Here is an 18654-nt window from a genome sequence, read left to right as displayed (position 1 = left end):
ATTTTATTACTGGCCAAATGTGACATTAAATTTTATCCCCTGTAGCTTGGAGTTAAATGCTTGCTCTGTTCAGAATGGCAACACTCAATTAAACAGCATTTTTCATGATCTACACCCACCATTGTTACTGTATTTAAGGGAAATAATGGGGGTACTGACCTATATTGCGCTTCTTATTATCAATGGAGATGAAGCGTACGCAGGGATTACTGGTGATGTACAGCCCAGCCCAAGGGACATCAATCTTCGTGCCAGCTTCATAAAAGAGGCCAAGAGCATAGCGAGCGGAGTAGCTCACAGCCTCCAGTTGCTGCCTTTGGCATTCACTAATTACTGTGGAAGAAAAAATAAAAGGCATCAAACTTGAAAATATCATCTTTCCTTTTAGTACATCAAATATAAAACTCCTTTAAACAAGTTCCAACTACTTCCACCAACTCCATCTCACAATGAATTTTGAAATAGCACCTTTTTGGAATAGCACTCTAATTTCTTTTTGGAATAATTACTAACTTTGACACAATTGTTTTCATCAAGCTGAAAGTCCACACTCTTTGGATTGGCATTCAAGGTTCTGAAAATCTGGCTCCAAATTGCTTTTTTAGTCTGGTATCCTAGTCCTTGGACTGTCTGGCCACATTATAGATTCCATATACTGACCACTTACTAGAAGTCAGGGTATTATATACTTGATATAAGCCATTTCACTCTATCATAACAGTTTTAAAAGGTAGAGTATTATTTTCATGTTACAGATGAGGAGGCTGATGCTTTATCTGCTATGACTTCTTAAACTGTTCCAAGAACACAAAGGGGGAATAACACATACTGGGGTCTGTTGGGGATGGGAAGATCTGTGCAGCCAACCACCATGGCACATGATTAGCTATGTAACAAACCTAAGCATTCTGCACATGTACACCTGAACTTAAAAGTTGAAGAACACAAACAAAAACTGCTACACACACACACACACACACACACACACACACACACACACACACAGAGTTCCATGTCATAGAGTGGTTTGTTTGCCTGTCATCTTTCTGCCAGTAGATTATAATAGCTCCTTAAGTAGAAGGACCACACTCAATCTTTGTTTATAGGTCCCTACCCTACTCATTACAAGCACACCAAAGATGAAACTTTAAAGGGCTAGAAAGGCAAACAAATACATGCAAAAGAAGATTTTGCAAAGAAGTTTTGCAACTTCTTCACAAAAGAAGTTGAAATGTAGGAGGTAAATAATGGGAAAAGCCTGGAAAAGGAATGGAGCAGGTTTAGGTTCAAATCCTGACTCTCTATTTACCAGATATGTGACACTGGTCAAGCTACTTAATTGCTCTGGTTATGATTCTCCTGTCTATACTGGCAATAATAGTACAGAATGCATTAGTCTGTTGTGAGGATTATGTGAAATAATGCATAGCACAGTGCTTGGCATATAATAACTGGCATAAAATAGTGACTGTTTCTACTATAGATAGAAAAAATATTTAGGAAAATGGGACGATGTTCTATCCTGAGGTGGGGAAAGAAGACATTTCTTCTACTTTCTACTTTCTATCTCCAATCCCCCTACCTTTAAGGTCTCAGGGAGCTGCTTGTTTATGTATGCACAACATTAATGGTTTAGGTTTCAAAGAAGGTCATAGGTCTGTGCTGCCTTAGGAAGGCTAATTCAGACATGGACCATATGGGAAATTATCATTTAATTGGGGTAAAAATATCCTAATCTATAATAGTAGGGATAAGCAAACCTCAATGATGAGGAGCAACTTTAGTTAAACCTTACAGAAGTGGCATTAGGAGGTAGACAGAGGCAGGAAAGGTATTCAATAAATTATTTAAGCACAGTAATAATCCTATAGATTATTTCAACTACAAAACGTTTTTGGAACCATTACCTCATTTAGTCTTCACAAAAGCCATGCTCATTTTGCATCCTCAGGAAGGTGAGATTCAGATAGGTTAACTAACCTGCCTTAGGTTACACAGCTTCCAAGTTGTGTGGTCAAGATGAAGCCAGAACTCCCACATTGGAGTTACACATATATTCTTATTACCCTATACTCTTCTCTGCTTATCTGAAAGTCTGAGTTTCAGAATAAACTTTGGCATTATTTTCTCCTATGACATTAATGGCTATTTTGTATTCATAAGTAAAAGCCAGCTTTCCCTTTAACTGTAATTTTCTGCCTTATTAAAAGCTGAAACTACCTGATGAACGAATGATCTGACATTGGCCTCATTGCACTCAATAAATTTGGGACTTCATTTTTTTAATTTAATCTGCTTTTAAAGTTATGGCTTGATGTTATACTTACTGTTTTTTAAGAGGGAGGAGGAGAAAAATACTAATGCTAGCAGCTGAGCAATCACTGTTTCCCACTTTTTGAATTAAAAACAAACCAACCAAACAAAACTGTAGTTAGCTACTTAGTAACTGAAAGAGCCCAAAACTTTTATATATTTTTTTAACCAAAACTGAAGGGTCAATAGGTTGACAACCAAATTGGACCTCTCCCCAACCCCCTACTTTTGCAAGCTTTTAGACAAACTGCCAAGTGGTAAATCCCATGGGTAGTCCTTTGAAAAGGTAATGGATACCTATATAGAAACAGCAATTAACCTTATACACCCTTGTTTACTCCAGGGTCTCTACAATTCATTCTGAGAACGGGGAGGTGAGACTTCTGACTGAAACAATCTCAGTTTCTGGACAGTCACTGACAAAAACTTTATCTTTGGAGTCTTAAAAGTTTTTAATTGTTGTAATGCAGGCAGGATCTAAAAAAAATGATCTTACTTTGTTTAAAAAAAATTTCTAGTGAAAAAATGCTAAAGATTCCAGCCCTAGGTCCCACATATTTTGGCAAGCAAAACAATAGATTCTTTCTTATCATGTTTTCAAAGAGGACAAATGACCACAAATCATGGCTTCTATAAAAAGGCCTAACTCCAATATAATAAATCTTTACCTGGCTGTCATCCTCATTTAATTCTCAATCAACAGGATTATATAATCCAGTAGAATTATATAACCCACAAACACACACATACACATATATGAGATATGTTATATAACATATATCTCAAATAATATATAAAATGTATTTTATGACTATCTATGATATGAGTAAAATGGCTAAATATTATAGTGAATAGAGTAGTTCACATGCATACTTTCATTAATGAGGAAAATTGTACTTATTTCATTCTTCTTGTGCCTGTGTCTTTGTATGCATGAGTGGTTTTGTGGGAGGTGAAGAGCAGAGTGAGAAAGAGAGAGAGAAGAGAAAGGTGAGAGAGAGGAACAGAAGACCTGGAGGTATTTCTGAATAAATACTGAGTAAGTAATTTCATTTTTTGTTTCTTCACATAATTCTATTCTTTTTGTTTCCAAACCTATAAAAGAAGGCTAATAAAAATTCTGCCTATTTTCTACATTTTTTGGTGACAATCAATTCCATCCATCCATTACTTTATGCCACGCACTTTTCCAGATGTTAGGGCTGCAAAACAGAAGGATAAAGTCCCTGCTCTCATGTAGCCTACGTACTAGTGGCAGAGAGGCCATTGTAAATAAATAAGTAAATGGTATGTCAGTTGGTGATAAAAGCTATAAGGAAAAATAAAGCAGGTAAAGGGATAAGTAACAGGTTTGAGTGAAGCTATTTTATACAGACTGTCAGGGACATGCATCCCCTCTGAGGATTTTACTTGAATTGACATGGGAAGCTACTACTTGTTATGAGCCAAGGATAGACATGGCCTGCCTTCTGTCTTAAAATTCTCATTCTGACTACTGGTGAAGATACAAGGGTATAAGAGTGAAACTGGGGCAAACAGTTATTGCAGAAGTATTACATTAGAGAGAACAGTAGAGAAAGACAGAAGTGGCTAGTTTGGATGGAATATATAGGGGTGTGTGTGTGTGTGTGTGTGTGAATATGTGTATACACTCTTAAATAAAAATTATGAGAGGCTATTGATTTGGGCTGAGATCTTGCACTAGGTCCCAACAGACAAACTTAAACTGGAATAACTCATGCGAATGTTCCTGATCACCAAAGCAAAACCTAAGCTATTTACTTGCAAGATCTGACCTAAGAGATTAGGGGAGAGATGCTAGCCAAACCCCCAAAAAGGTCAGTTTTCTGAAAAAACAGGAAATCCACAGCAACCAATCAAAAGGGCCCAGACAACTGACCTGAGCTGGCATAGTAATCAAGTCCCTTCTGCTTTAATCCATACAAGGAGAGTAACCTTTAGTAAGCTGACATTAACCAATTTACTTTTTACACTAGATGTTTCCTTGTTCCAGCTCAAGTTGCCTTACAAAAACCAACTTTTCTGCCATGGCCAGTGGACCTCTTGTCAATTTTATAGACTGGATGCTGCCTGGTTCATGAATTGCTAACACAAGTCAATTAACTCTTTACAACTTCATTTGCTGAAATGTTGTTTTTGACAATATGCACATATACGTATACATGCACACACATATATGTATATATAAATATATAATATGTATAATGTAAATTTTAATAGAGGTTAAACATACATAGAGAAAATTATGCCTTGATGAATTTTCATAAAGTGAACACACCCATATAAGCCAGCAGCCAGATCAAGAAACAGGGCATTACCAGAACCCCAGAAGCTACCTTCTGCTCCTTTTTCTAGGCACTCCCTTCTTGCTGCAGGTAATCAGTCATCCTAAATTCCAACATCATAGATTACTTTAGCTGTTTTTGAACTTTACATAAACAATGATATGATATATATATTCTTTGTGTCTGGCTTCTTTCACTCAGTATTATGTTTGTTATATAAATATTGTTAGACGTAGTTAATTAGTTATCATTGTGGATTGTATTGCTTGTATGTATATACTACAAGTTATTTATTCATTCCACTGTTGATGAACATTGAGATTATTTGTAGATTTTAGTGATTATATATTTAATGTGAAGAACATATATACGTGATTCTCTAGTACTGGAATTCTGGAATCATGGAGCTCACATAATTCAGCTTTAGTAAATACTGCCAAATGGTTTTCTAAAGTGATTATACCAGTTTATACTTCCACCAGGTATGTACAGTTGCTCCACATTATTGCCATCATTAGCTACTATCTGTCTTTTTAATCTGGGGTGTAGAGATTCTATGATGTTGTGGTTTTAATTTGTATTCCATAATGACTAATATTTGAAAACTCTTCTATGTTTGTCATTCATATATTTTTTTTATCATTGCCTGTTCAAATCTTTGACCATTTTTCTTTTGGGCGGTCTGCCTTTTTCTTAATGCCATGGTGAAAACTTCCTTCTTCTGAGTAGCCTGCCTTATTACCCTCTTAATAGTATGATTTGATAAAGAGTTTTAATTTTAATATAGCCCAATTTATTTTTTTCATTTATAGTTAACACTTCTGTGTCCTGTTTAGTTTTTGCCAATAGCCTGCTTCATGATAATAAAGATTTTTCTTCTTTTTTTCCTGAAAGCTTTACTAGTTTACATTTCATGAGGTTTTGTTTATATTTTGAAGTAATAGGCAGCCAGAAATTCTACTGGCGTTAAAAGTTGGTGTGAGGGACAGACACCAAATATATCAAATACTACTTCCTCTCATCCACCCTAATTAAATAAACAATAGCTTTATTATCCTATTATTTTAAAAATTACAATATAAAAATACGACACTAGATTATAAGCAACTTGAGGCAAAGATTGTGCTTCCTGAGCTTTTTATGTCCAGGTCCCAGGACAGTGACTAGTGCAACAATGGCATTCAATAAATATTAATGAATATATCCTCATTTTAGAAAATTTGGCAAGTAGGTAAGAATAAAAAGAGGGAAAAGGTAAAAATATCACCACATTTTCATTATTCAGATAAACAAGTAACATTTTGATATTTTTCCTTTAGTGCTATTTTTTTTCTCTAAACATGGTTGTGATCCCATTGTATATATAATTTTTTTTTTTTTTTTTTTTGAGACGGAGTTTCACTCATGTTACCCAGGCTGGAGTGCAATGGCGTGATCTCGGCTCACCGCAACCTCCGCCTCCTGGGTTCAGGCAATTCTCCTGCCTCAGCCTCCTGAGTAGCTGGGATTACAGGCACGCACCACCATGCCCAGCTAATTTTTTGTATTTTTAGTAGAGACGGGGTTTCACCATGTTGACCAGGATGGTCTTGATCTCTTGATCTCGTGATCCACCCGCCTCGGCCTCCCAAAGTGCTGGGATTACAGGCGTGAGCCACTGCGCCCGGCCTTGTATATATAATTTTGCATACTGAATTTCTGCTTACCATATGACCAAAAACCCTCATTGTAAATATAATTTTTAATGCTGCTATATTTGATAAAATGGATGTTGCGTAATTTGCTTTATCATTTCATTAATGTTGAACATTCATTTCCTTTTTTCTATTATAGTTAACACTATTATGCACATCTTTGTGCAGATTTTTAATCTATGTTTCTAATTATTTCCTTAGGATAGAAATTGAAAGTGGAATTACTGTGAAATTTATTTTCAGAAACACTATGCCAATTTTTAATTTCTACTAATGGTATGTAAAAGACCCATTTTGCTGTATTCCTTGCTTATAGTAGGTGATTTTTGTTATTTGCTAGAAAAAATTAATCTCATTTTGGTTCTAATATAATAAGGCTAAATAGTCTTCATATGACTAAAAGCCCATATATATTTTCTCTTTTGGAAACAATCTGTTCATGTCATTTTGCTAACTGGTCTATTAGGGTATTCATATTACTAAATTGATTTCTATGAATAGGTGATATAGGGATTCTCTATTGTGTGCTATAAAATTTTTCCTATGTGTTTACTTTTTAGTATTGGATATATTATAATATTTACATAGATATATCAGTTTCTTTCCTCCCTCCCCATACCCCTCTATCTTTAAACAGAGACAAGAAGCCTATTTGTGCTGGTTTTTCTTGTTCTCCCATGTTCACTTCCTGCCCTTCTCTACTTTAATCTGTGCCCAGGAAGACTGACACCTTTATGGGCTGAATTCCCTTGAGTTCTGGTTTCTGGAAGGTTTTGGTCAATTGGTGACATAGGCAGGGGATTCTAGAGTAGGAGACAGAGGCTGGAATATTGATTCTTCCTGTGACTTCCTGCTTTGCCAGGTGTTGGCAATGCTGAGCTCCTTTACAGTTAAAGCTCCTTTCAGGTGGCTCTTCTGCCCTGGTTCCAACTCTCACAGGGCTTTGGTAACCTTTTCTTAACTCACCCATTTAGGCCTAGGAGTGGCATGGCTTCCTGCTGTTAGTAGTTCTTAGGTGCCACAACATCCCTGGCTGGCTGCCGTAACCCTGCCCACTATTTTGTAAATACCCCTTCCTCAAATTCTATTTTTAGGTACAGAATCTTACTCTGTCGCCCAGGCTGGAGTGCAGCAGCGCAATCTTGGCTCACTGCAACCTCTGCCTCCTAGCTTCAAGCTATTCTCCTGTCTCATCCTCCTGAGTAACTGGGATTACAGGCACATGCCACCACACCTGGATAATTGTGTGTGTGTGTGTGTGTGTGTGTGTGTGTGTGTGTATGTTTGTGTGTATATTTTTAGTAGAGACAGGGCTTCACCATACTGGCCAGGCTGATTTTGAACTCCTGACTTCAAGTGATCCACCCACCTTAGCTTCCCAAAGATTACAGGCGTCAGCCACCATGCCAGGCCCCTTAAATTCTTTACATAAAACTCTTTCACATACACCATCTATTTCTTGCTGGGACCCTGACTGAAAAAATATTTAACTATATTTTCTCCTAGCTTCTTCTAGGAAAGCACTCGGAAGCCAAGTAGAAACATTATGCTGTTAGGCAGTGGTAGAGATCAACCTTTTAAAACCAAATCCTTGGGCCCAGGAGTATGGTAAGAATATTTTGCAATTTATGAAGGTCTGTTTTTTTCATAATAAGTTACTGCTTTCAGATGCATTTATCTTCACATAATACTGACTTTGGGGGCATGATTATGAATATTTTAATGTTAATAGTAAAATAAATAACTTTTTAGCATATCATGGTATTTATTACCAATATTATAATTATTGGTAAATGCTGCACACGTTGACACTTGGTGCTCAAAGCCTTTAACCTCCTGCCAGAAGTTTTGTTGTTTACAGCTAATTACAGAAGATTGCTATTTTCCTGATTTACCACCATATATTAAGTATTTTAGCTTAGGGACAGCTGAAGTTAGGAAGCCAATTTATATTATAACTAAGTTTTGATTCAGGAAAATCACTATTGATCTAGTTATTACCTTTATATTTTTATGTTGAATTCCAAGAATGTCAAGAAATGTTGTGCACCAATTCAACTCCTCACATTAGACCATCTAGCTTTGGGGGTACACAAGGACAGTACCATCTTAGCTAGAATAGCTGGTTCCTCTTTACTCAAAGTGACTGTAGAAAGTGCTGAAAGTCCCATTTTCCATAAACAGTTCTCCTAGCAGGCCAGGAGAATTTGAAATTGTACCACTCATGAGTCATTCCTTTCCTATAAAAGCACAGAATCAGTCTCATTTCACTTCACCTGGAATAAATTGAATGTTAACTTAGACTCTATAGGTATAGAAGTCATTAAGCCTGGAAGCACAGTTTTAGAAATAGTCTTGGCAAGCAATAAATCTAGAGTTTATTGGTGACAGACTTCAGCAGTTATATCTATGTGGGATTCCCTGAGGAAATATGTCTTTCAGCCTGAGAAGCCTCTCTGGAGTCAGAAAAATTTGGGTTTGAATTCTGTTCCTGACATTTATCTGTGTGACATTGGTTGAGCTACTTAATTCCTCTAAGGATCTGTTTTCCTGTAAAATAAGAATAAAAATTCTGCCTCCCTTAAAGATTATTAAAAAAAATTAAAAAAGATAATAGTAAGTGTTTAACACAATACCTAGCACATGATAAGTGTGTTGCAAAAACCCAACACGACCATACTTGATTTAAAGAGCCTTCAGGGGTGTCTTTGTGTATATCACACTTTAGCAATGTTTTTAAAAAGCCTTTGGAAGTGGCATCCTAATATTCAAGCATATCAGAACAATACTAAATCAAAGACATGTCTTTGGCTAGTGAAGTGCACGGATACACTTCACTTTTCAGAGTAGAAAATAAAAACAAAACAAAACAAAACAAAACACTGAGTATTAAGGCAGAAAGTATTTCAGGCAATAATTTTTGAAAAATTAACAGACACTGTGAAATTCTTTAGTTATCTTTCTACTTTAGAAGGCTGAATGTTCAAAGATTTGTTTCTGGAAATAAATGAGAACCAAATTTTGGATCATTACTCCAGCACTACATTTCTTAATCCTATCTCACAATTGTATAAAAATAAAAGGTACCAAAGATGTGGTTTTCTCTGTCTTCTGCTCACTTGAGATTATTTTTTGATAAACATTTAGGATTAAGCTGTTTTTACACTCATGTGTTTATGGAGAATGCTAATCATTACCTGAATACAAATCATGACTTGAATACACTAACAGGTAAATTCTGTCTAGCTGTTATGCATAGCTGGTTTATTTTGGAAGTCAGAAGGAAAGCACTAGTCTTTTAGGACAATAAAGTTCGTATCTAGCAAGAGAAAGTTATCTTAATGCTTCTCAAATATTGTGGGGCCCTAACAATCAATGCATTAAGTGGCATTTAAAAGGAAAGAAAAGAACATAAAGACTGCTTAAGTTTCTAAAATTGATAAGTGTCTAAAGAAAAGAACATAAATACAGCTGAATTTTTTAAATTGATAATGATTTTCATTTTGTTTCCATAGGATAAAAATAAACAAGGCATTTTTTTAGGAGCAAGTTCTTTAGCTTCCATGATTAAACAGGTGATCCTGCCATACTGGAGGTAGATGTCATGCCAAAAGGCCTCTGCAGTACCGTAAAGGCTCAAACTGTTAGTGTGTTACCAGTATTTGTGATTAATCAGGTCCCCTCCTCTCTCCCCCTAGCAATCAGAGAGCATTTTCTAATCCCTGCTGATTCCCCATTTCTTTAATCATAAAGAACAATCTGTCAAGGAAAAAAAGAGGTTTTTCTCTCTGGTCCCTGCTTTACTGCCTTTTGCCACTCTGTCCCAGCAGCCATTGTAAAAGAGTATTTAGCTATGTAGATGTGACTGCAGTTGGTTTTTCATAAAATCTTATGACTTTCTCCCAATCACATGAAGTCTGCTGCTTTACAAACTACCCACTCTTCTCTATCCGGAGGTCCCGTGAAACCAAAATGACATTCAATTGTTTCTATAGCAACATGCTGTAAGCATGGGATTAGAAAAAAAATGAACATTTTAAAATGCAGAAACTGTTTTCTGAAAGCACGAAAGATTAGTTAACTTAAGCAACATTTATTGTAAGCCTACTATGCATCCAGCACTGTGCTAATCACTATAAAATCTCTCTCAGCCACTTAGCAGGATATAGGATTAATTTTGGTCTGAGATGTAAAATAATTTCACTCTAGTTAAAATCAATTTTATCCTTAGAAACCTTCTCTCTGGATTTCAAAATCTAAATGTATTTGGCTATCTTGTTTTATTTTCAGAAGACATACTGTAAGTCTGCAAACCACAATAATATGGTTAGAAAATGCCTGCCTTACTTTAATGCATTCTAAACTTTTTAGACTATTATGCCATCATTCTTTTTGTTGGAAAAAGTGCTGAGTTTCAGATGGGCAAGAACAAGAAAATAAAACTTGTGTGTGCTATTATACAAAATGTCACAGAATATCATACATATTTCACAGCCAGTCTTCTCATCCTATCCATCTAATTACTTTATGGCCATGCCATTCATGAGCAATACAGTCATTCTAAAATCCATAACAATAAAAACTTTATTACGTGTCACCTCATATTTTTATACAGATATATATTTTTACATTTATGGCTGGAGATACTTTATACCAAGGCAATAACTTGGAGAATTAATATTCTAATTAAAAACTTTCATAGTTTTAGAAATCAGAAAGCACTATGTGCAAGAACCTGAAACTGAAACAAAAGATCAGAATCTAGTGGCATAAGCTCTAGAACACTCGAAAATATGTTCACCTTGTACTTTGCAGATCCACTAGCTTCTTTTCTGTTTTCATAATAACAACTTTCCATAATGCTTAGCTAAAGCCAAAGCAAATAAACTAAACTTTATTTTAGAGAATAAAAACTGTAAAGAGGCATCAGCCTTCATCTTGTGGAAACCTGCAGCATTTTATTTATTTTAAAATTATACTTTCATAACTAACAAAAATCTCAATTTGATGAAAAGCACAATTATTTAGATTTTCATATCAGCCTAGCATTTCTTTGTGAATTATTTTTGATTTTCACATCAGCATACCATTTCTTTGCAATGTTTTTAAAGTTTTTTTTATTAATGTATTGGTCTTCACATTAGGTAAAATATTGCTTATTTTCCTTGGTTATCTTTGTTTCCATATTATTATTTGTTTTGTTTCCATAATATGAAGATAAAGGATTGAAACAGGTTTAAGTCATTTTCCCCATTTCCCACCTGAGATTTATATCACTGCAAATGCTGAACCTGAAAGATTTGATAATAGGGGTTACCTTTAACTGAACACTTGCATTTCTGACCCTCAGCAAAAGACTGTGTGTATATGCATAATTAAGTGCATGGTAATATAAAGTGATGTACATATTTTATGTCACTGAGTTTCAGTTTGCCCCATCTGTTAAGTAAAGGTATGATCTACCTTAAAGGGCTGATATGAAGATTAGAAAATCAGAAATTTTCTATATTAATATAAAGCTGGCACAAAAGAGGGGCAAAAAATAATAACAATAATTATTGTTGCAGGAAAATAGCTCAATAAAATGGCCTTAACTGGTGTAAGACGGTACAATTGTTAAAAGGAGATTCAGCTGTGAGCTCAAAAGAGCAAGAAAATGAAAAAGATTTCCTAGCTCATCTCTGGAAAGATAAGAAATTTCATAGCCTTAAGGTGTTTGCTTCTGACCTATAACTTCAGTTAAATACCAGGTTATCCAAAAATTCTCCTTATTAACCAGGTATCTGTTTTTTACCAGGTATCTGTTATTAATTAGGGTTAGTAAATAATTTAATGCAATTAACCAAAGCACCTCTTATGCCTAGAACATAGTAAGTAGTTAACTTCTTTCTTATAACTTTTTCAAGACTCATGATTTTCCCATTTTAGAGTCAGAAACATAAATTCCTCCTTTTGCTTTCCTGCCCTAACACACCCACCTCACACACCTGTTGACTCTTTGCTTGCAGATAAATGTGTACATCTGCTAGGGCGTGACCTCCATGATGAGATGACACATGGGATGTCATTCCATTATTTAAAGAGCAAATTCCAAAGATCAAACTTTTCTCCTCACACTTGTGAGTGACACATGGGTCTTCTCAGGGACATTAAAATGGAGCTAGTCTCATTGATTACACGGACATTTAGAATACAATTATTGAGTTACCTGCTGAAATATTTTCAGACATATCTGGTTTCACCATGGGTTATGAATATCCCATGCAGACTATTTTTCCAAGCTTCCATGCAACTAACTGTGGCACTTAACCCCAGCTCAGGCAGCAAGCAAATTATTCTGGCTTGATGTCCATCTGATGATTTACTCTTGCCACCTCCTACTCCCCACTATAACCGCAAATCACCTCCTCCCCACTTGCTCTTGTCCTTACCGAAAGTTTTCACAATTAACAGCTCAGTACTCAGCCAGTTTCCTTTTTAAAGTACATATATCCTTTTAAAATTTCCAGTTTTGTTACTCTCTTTCTTCCTCTTCCATTTTTGTCCTTTGTCACAAGATCTCTTCTTAGCTCAAAAAATTATCTTTTTCCTTTTGTCTTTTATTCCATTTATGAACAAGATAACAACTTCTACCACAACAACAGAACAAAACCAACCCCTAGCTTCAAAGAGAACAGAAAAAGACCCCAAATAATTTTAAAATGGCTTTAATACTTAGAGTTTCAGGAACAAGAAAAACCACATTCTTTTAAAATGAAATTAGATGTCATAAAGGACTATGAGCTAATAAGAGTTCCCTAAAGTCCCCTTCAGAATCTCACAAAAGACTCCATCTACTTCATCACCTGGCTTTTTCTTAATAACCAATGTTCAATATAAATAGAAACACTGCTTTGTTTCAACTATTGTTCTTTTATTTGTGCAAATGGTAGTATTTCTATTGTATCAATGACAAACTTTTCAGGCAGGCCTGAGAGGGCAGATTAAAACATTATTTCTATGGGAATACACATTCCTAATTTGAAACAATCAAACTGAGAGCTGCCTCCAATGAGAACTGATTTACACTCTGGTTTCTAATTTAGAAACAATTTCACTGTGTTAGTTTTTCCTTTTGCACAAAGATTTAGGATGGTGCAGTAGGGTAAGGAAAAATGGCGTCCCTTCAGTCTAGGTTCTTTGGCTGCACTACAAATTAAATTGGCATAAAACAGATTAACAGGAGAAAACCATTCTTAATAACATATGTATGCACTGGAGTTCCACAAAAAATGAGATTGGAATAAGAGTCAGATGACTGAAGTTTACACAGCATCCTGAGCTACAGAAACCAATAGAAGCTTCACACTTCTAGGGGATGGTGGCAACAAAAGTCATGGGAGGATAAGGAGAGAAAATGCGTGGTGAATAAAGGTTATCTTGTTATGCAGATATAAAGTATCTCAGGTAATACAAGTATGTTGGAGCAGCCCTCAGAAAAATAAATGTTAGTCTGATGAGTCATGGTGTCCACCACCAAACTCCTCTGCTGTGATATTAGTTAATCTTCCTTGGTTGATAAGATTCCCAGGGAGGGGATTCCTGACAACTTAGTTCCTTTTGGAGGCTGTTTTTAGGAAGACAAGGGGAGCTCAGAGGAAGCCTCTGCCTGCATCCACTGTTCCCCAAGTGTCCTCAGTTCAAGGTAATAAGCATACCAATGTGTCATATTTTGGGGTGGCATTTCCTGAATCCCTTCAGTGAAAAAAGGAGACAATCAGAATAGGCACCTCATAGAAAAATTTACCTCTATTCCAAATAATGCATACTGGGAAACTGAATTGAATGATGAAGCAAATAAAATATTTCTTTTATGCAATATAGATGAGTCAATGTCGCTTTGAGAAATTTAACTTTTTAATTTGCTAACTTGGTGTTTGTATTTCATTAGCAATTGCAAATGAATAATCTACTATTCTCTTGCAAGTGTCAAAAAGATAATGTTGTGGGGAAAGCAGCTCCAACTATTATTCAGGCATGGCTAGAAAAAGCTTGCACTTTTCATTGTCTTTTTCTAGTCACTGAATCCCATGGCTTTATTTCTGTAGTGGCAGGTATAGCAAAATCAGAGTGAGATTATACTCGCATAACAGTATATATAGCAACCTGCTTGTGTGAAATATATGCAAATCTTCCCCTACATACCATGTAGTTAACTCAACAATTAATATGTAAATATTGTGAGTAAAATAAATCAATATAAAATCAGACATTCACATTCTCAATATTTAAAAAATATCAAAATGATTTTGGCAAAAAATATAAAACATTTTCTTTTTGGAAAAGAAAATCTGTTTTAATAGTCTTGTTAAAAATACTACCATATAAACTATGCACTTAAAATACTAAAAACAGTGTAATACTTTTAACTTCATAAGAAATGTCAAACCATTTATTATTAATTATTCATTAAACTTTGTGAATTATTTTACATGGGAAAATTCTTTTTGAAATATTTGTATGGCTTCCTAAAGTCAGATAAGGTTAGCTACACTTGAGCATCTTACTTTTTTTTTTTTTGATTGCATACATTTATTAAAATTGGAGGCATTGTTTAATCTTCTTGTGCCATGAGACTCCATATCAAGCTGTCTACAAAGTCCACCAAGGATCATTTGAGCCCAGGAGATTGTGGCTGTAGTGAGCTTTAAAGGGCCACCGCACTCCAGCCTGGGTGAGGAAAGACCCTTTCAAAGGCTAAACTGCAGAGCATTTTACTTTCTTGCATTTAATTCAGAAGTATTCTTTGAAACGCTCAAATACAAGATAAGGTGCATTCTCCACATCCCCGTGTGTGTGTGTGTGTGTGTGTGTGTGTGAGAGAGAGAGAGATGTGCATGCACACACATCTACACACACACACACACACACACACACACACACACACATCCTTACTATTATTTTCTTCTAATCTTCTAAACATATTCATTGGACTCCCAATAGAAGATAACTGTAAGCTACAGGGAAAAAAAATGCAATTAAATGTATGTTCGGTAGAACATAAAAAACAGGAATATGCTCTGAAAAATGTGTCATTAGGTGATTTTTGCTTTATGTGAATATCATAGAGTGTACTTACACAAGTGTAGATAGTATAACCTACTACACACCTAGGCTATATGGTATAGCGGATTGCTCCTAGGCTACAAATCTGTACAGGTGTTACTGTACTGAATACTACAGATGACTGTAACACGTTAGGTATTTGTGTATCTAAACATAGAAAAGGTACAGTAAAAATACAGTGTAGAAGATAAAAAATAGTACATCTGTATGTACACTCACCATAAATAGAGATTGCAGGACTGGAAGTTGTTCTGGGTGAGTCTGTGAGTGAACGGTGAATGAATGTGAAGGCCTAGGACATTACTGTATCCTTCTGTAGACTTTATTAACACTGTAAACATAGGCTACTCTAAATTTATTTAAAAGATTTCTTTATTCAATAATAAATTAATCTTAGCTTACTTAACAATTGTACTTTGTAAACATTAAATTTTTTTTCAACTTTCTCTTTTGTAATAACACTTAGCTTAAAACACAAACACATTGTATAGCTGTATATAAAGAAAATACAAAAATATTTTCTTTATATCCTTATTCTATAAATTTGTATCTTAATATTTTTTGTACTTTTTAAGCTTTATCTTAAAAACTAAGACATAAACACACAGATTAGCCTAGGTATACACAGGGTCAGGGTCATCAATATCACTGTCTTCTACCTCCACACCTTGTCCCACTAGAAGGTCTTCGGGGCAATAACACACAAGAACCTGTTATCTCCTACAACAATGTCTTCTTTAGGAATACCTACTGAAGAAACTGCCAGAGGCCATTTTACAGCTAACTTAAAAAAAAAAAAGTCTAAGAAGTATACACTAAAATAATGATACAAAATATGGTAATGGAGTTCAGAATACAATACCTCAAAAGGAAGGCCCCAGAAGCAAAAGGTTCTCCCTAATCTTTTGCCTTCCTGTTTCTGGCCACTCATTCTCTCTTAAGGCTGGCCCTTGAAACTAGAATCCCTTCTTCCAAGGCATGCCATAGAAACCAGAGCCCCTTTTCCAAAGCCAGCTTAAAAATATTACTTTCTTTAAAATAAAACTTAAAATTTTAAAATAAAACTTAAAAATATTACTTTTACTCCTGCCTCACCCCTGCCTTTCTGTAATAAAAACTGGCCATAAAAATTGATCTCACCTACCTTGCTACTGTAGGTCATAAGGCCCACATTTCAGAGAGGGTCCTGCCCCCTATCCTTACTACTATCCCAGTAGTAAGGAAAGCTGCACAGAAAGGCCAGGAAGAATGTAAACAGAAAGGCCTTACTGGGTTTTCCCACCAGTCTATTAGCAATAGATCATACCCTTTATGTCCAATCATATTTCCACATGCTACACATACTTTGCTGAACCTAAGTATAAAAATAGACTGTTTCCCTTATCTTTGGGTCTTCATTCTAAAGGCTCCCAAGTCATATAAAACTATATCAAATAAATTTGTGTTTCACTTTTTTTATTAATCTGCTTTTTGTCAGTTGATTTCCATTATTACCACTATAAAGTATTATGTATTGTATATACTTGCATGTGCTTTAGTTTTATAGGACTGGCAGTGCAATAGGCTTATTTATAGCAGCATCACCACAAATATATGAGTAATGCATTTTGCTATGGCGATATGATGGCTACAACATCACGAGGTCATAGGAATTTTTCAGTTCCATTATAATCTTATAGGACCACTGGTGTCATTGACTGGAATATTATGTGGCACTTGACCATATATGCTTTAATGTTGAAGAGTGAATTAAATTAATAGCAGGGAATTTCTTTGCTTTGGTTTATTTAAATGTGAAAATGGATTGCTATTTAAGCAGAGTGTACAAAATAAATATTGTCATATTCTAATAAAATGGTCAGTTATAATAAAATTTTGAGCAAAAAAATATTCCCCCCAAACCAAGATGTTTTTTATTTAATAGGGGAAAACTGTGTGAAAATTTCACCTGATTTTTTTCCTTTTTTTTTTCCTTTATGGGCTCCCTGATCCCATATCTCCTCATTGGGTGGGTCTTCCCAGCCTAGGTCTTCAGCCACCTCCCACCAGGGCTATCAAGTACAAGCTCTGTAACTTCCTGGAACAAAGCTCCCAGGGGGAGGGGTGGGTTGTTACTTTGCTATCTTGCAACTCTTACCCTTTCCCTGATCCCATAGCTCCTCACTGGGTGGGTCCCCCCAGCCTGGGTCTTCTGCCACTCCCCACCAGGGCTATCAAGCCAGTAAAAGCTCTGCAACTCCCTGGGACAAAGCTCCAAGTAGGAGGGGTGGGTTGTTATCTTTGGTGTCTTGCAGCCCTTACCCTTGCTGTTTCTAGGCTGTGGAGAGTCCACAGGGACCAGGGGCTAGTTTAGACCTGCGGCATAGAGAACAACTTCATGGAAAAGTGGCTGGACTATTTTCTACACAGATCCCAGTTTTCACATCTCCTCACTGGACAGGGCTGCCTGACCTGGGACTTCAGCACTACTACCCTGCCCTTGCCTGACCACTTCAGTAGAGGCAGCCAAGAAGTTAAAAGAACATCCATATGCAGAGATGAGAAAGAACCAACGCAAGGACTCTGGTAACTCAAATGCCCAGAATGCCTTATGTTCTCCAAATGATTGTGCTAGTTCTTTAACAAGGGTTCTTTTTGTTGTTGTTATTATTTATTTATTTATTTATTACACTTTAAGTCCTGGGGTACATGTGCAGAACGTGCAGGTTTGTTACATACTTATACAGGTGCCTTGGTGGTTTGCTGCATCCATCCCCTTGTCATCTACATTAGGTATTTCTCCTAATGTTATTCCTCCCCAATCCCCCCACCCCCTGACAGGCCCCAGTGTGTGATGATTCCCTCCCTGTCCATGTGTTCTCATTGTTCAACACCCACTTATGAGTGAGAACATGCGCTATTTGGTTTTCTCTTCTTCTGTCAGTTTGCTGAGAATGATGGTTTCCAGCTTCATCCATGTCACTGCAAAGGACATGAACTCATCATTTTTTATGGCTGCAAATTATTCTATGGTGTATATGTGACACATTTTCCTTATCCGGTCTATCTTTGATAAGCATTTGGGTTAGTTCCAAGTCTTTGTTATTGTAAACACTGCCACAATAAACATGTGTGCATGTGTCTTTAAAACAGAATGATTTATAATCCTTTGGGTATACCAGTAATGGAATTGCTGGGTCAAAAGGAATTTCTATTTCTAGATCCTTGAGGAATCCCCATACTGTCTTCCACAATGG

The 18654-nt window shown here is 35.9% G+C and overlaps 1 protein-coding gene across 1 annotated transcript in view; it reads right to left on the bottom strand.

The window, feature by feature from the left end:
* RNLS (renalase, FAD dependent amine oxidase) overlaps positions 1-18654 on the bottom strand; it is a 317899-nt gene that overhangs the window by 101713 nt on the left and 197532 nt on the right. The window contains exon 5 of the mRNA XM_032245603.1: positions 160-333. Within this exon, the coding sequence (XP_032101494.1) occupies positions 160-333 (174 nt within the window). The remainder of the gene's footprint in view (positions 1-159; positions 334-18654) is intronic.

The sequence above is a fragment of the Sapajus apella genome, unplaced genomic scaffold (assembly GCF_009761245.1).
Source record: "Sapajus apella isolate SASKATOON/1434 unplaced genomic scaffold, GSC_monkey_1.0 scaffold58, whole genome shotgun sequence".
Classification (NCBI taxonomy): Eukaryota; Metazoa; Chordata; class Mammalia; order Primates; family Cebidae; genus Sapajus; species Sapajus apella.
This window is presented reverse-complemented; position numbering and strand designations above follow the sequence as displayed.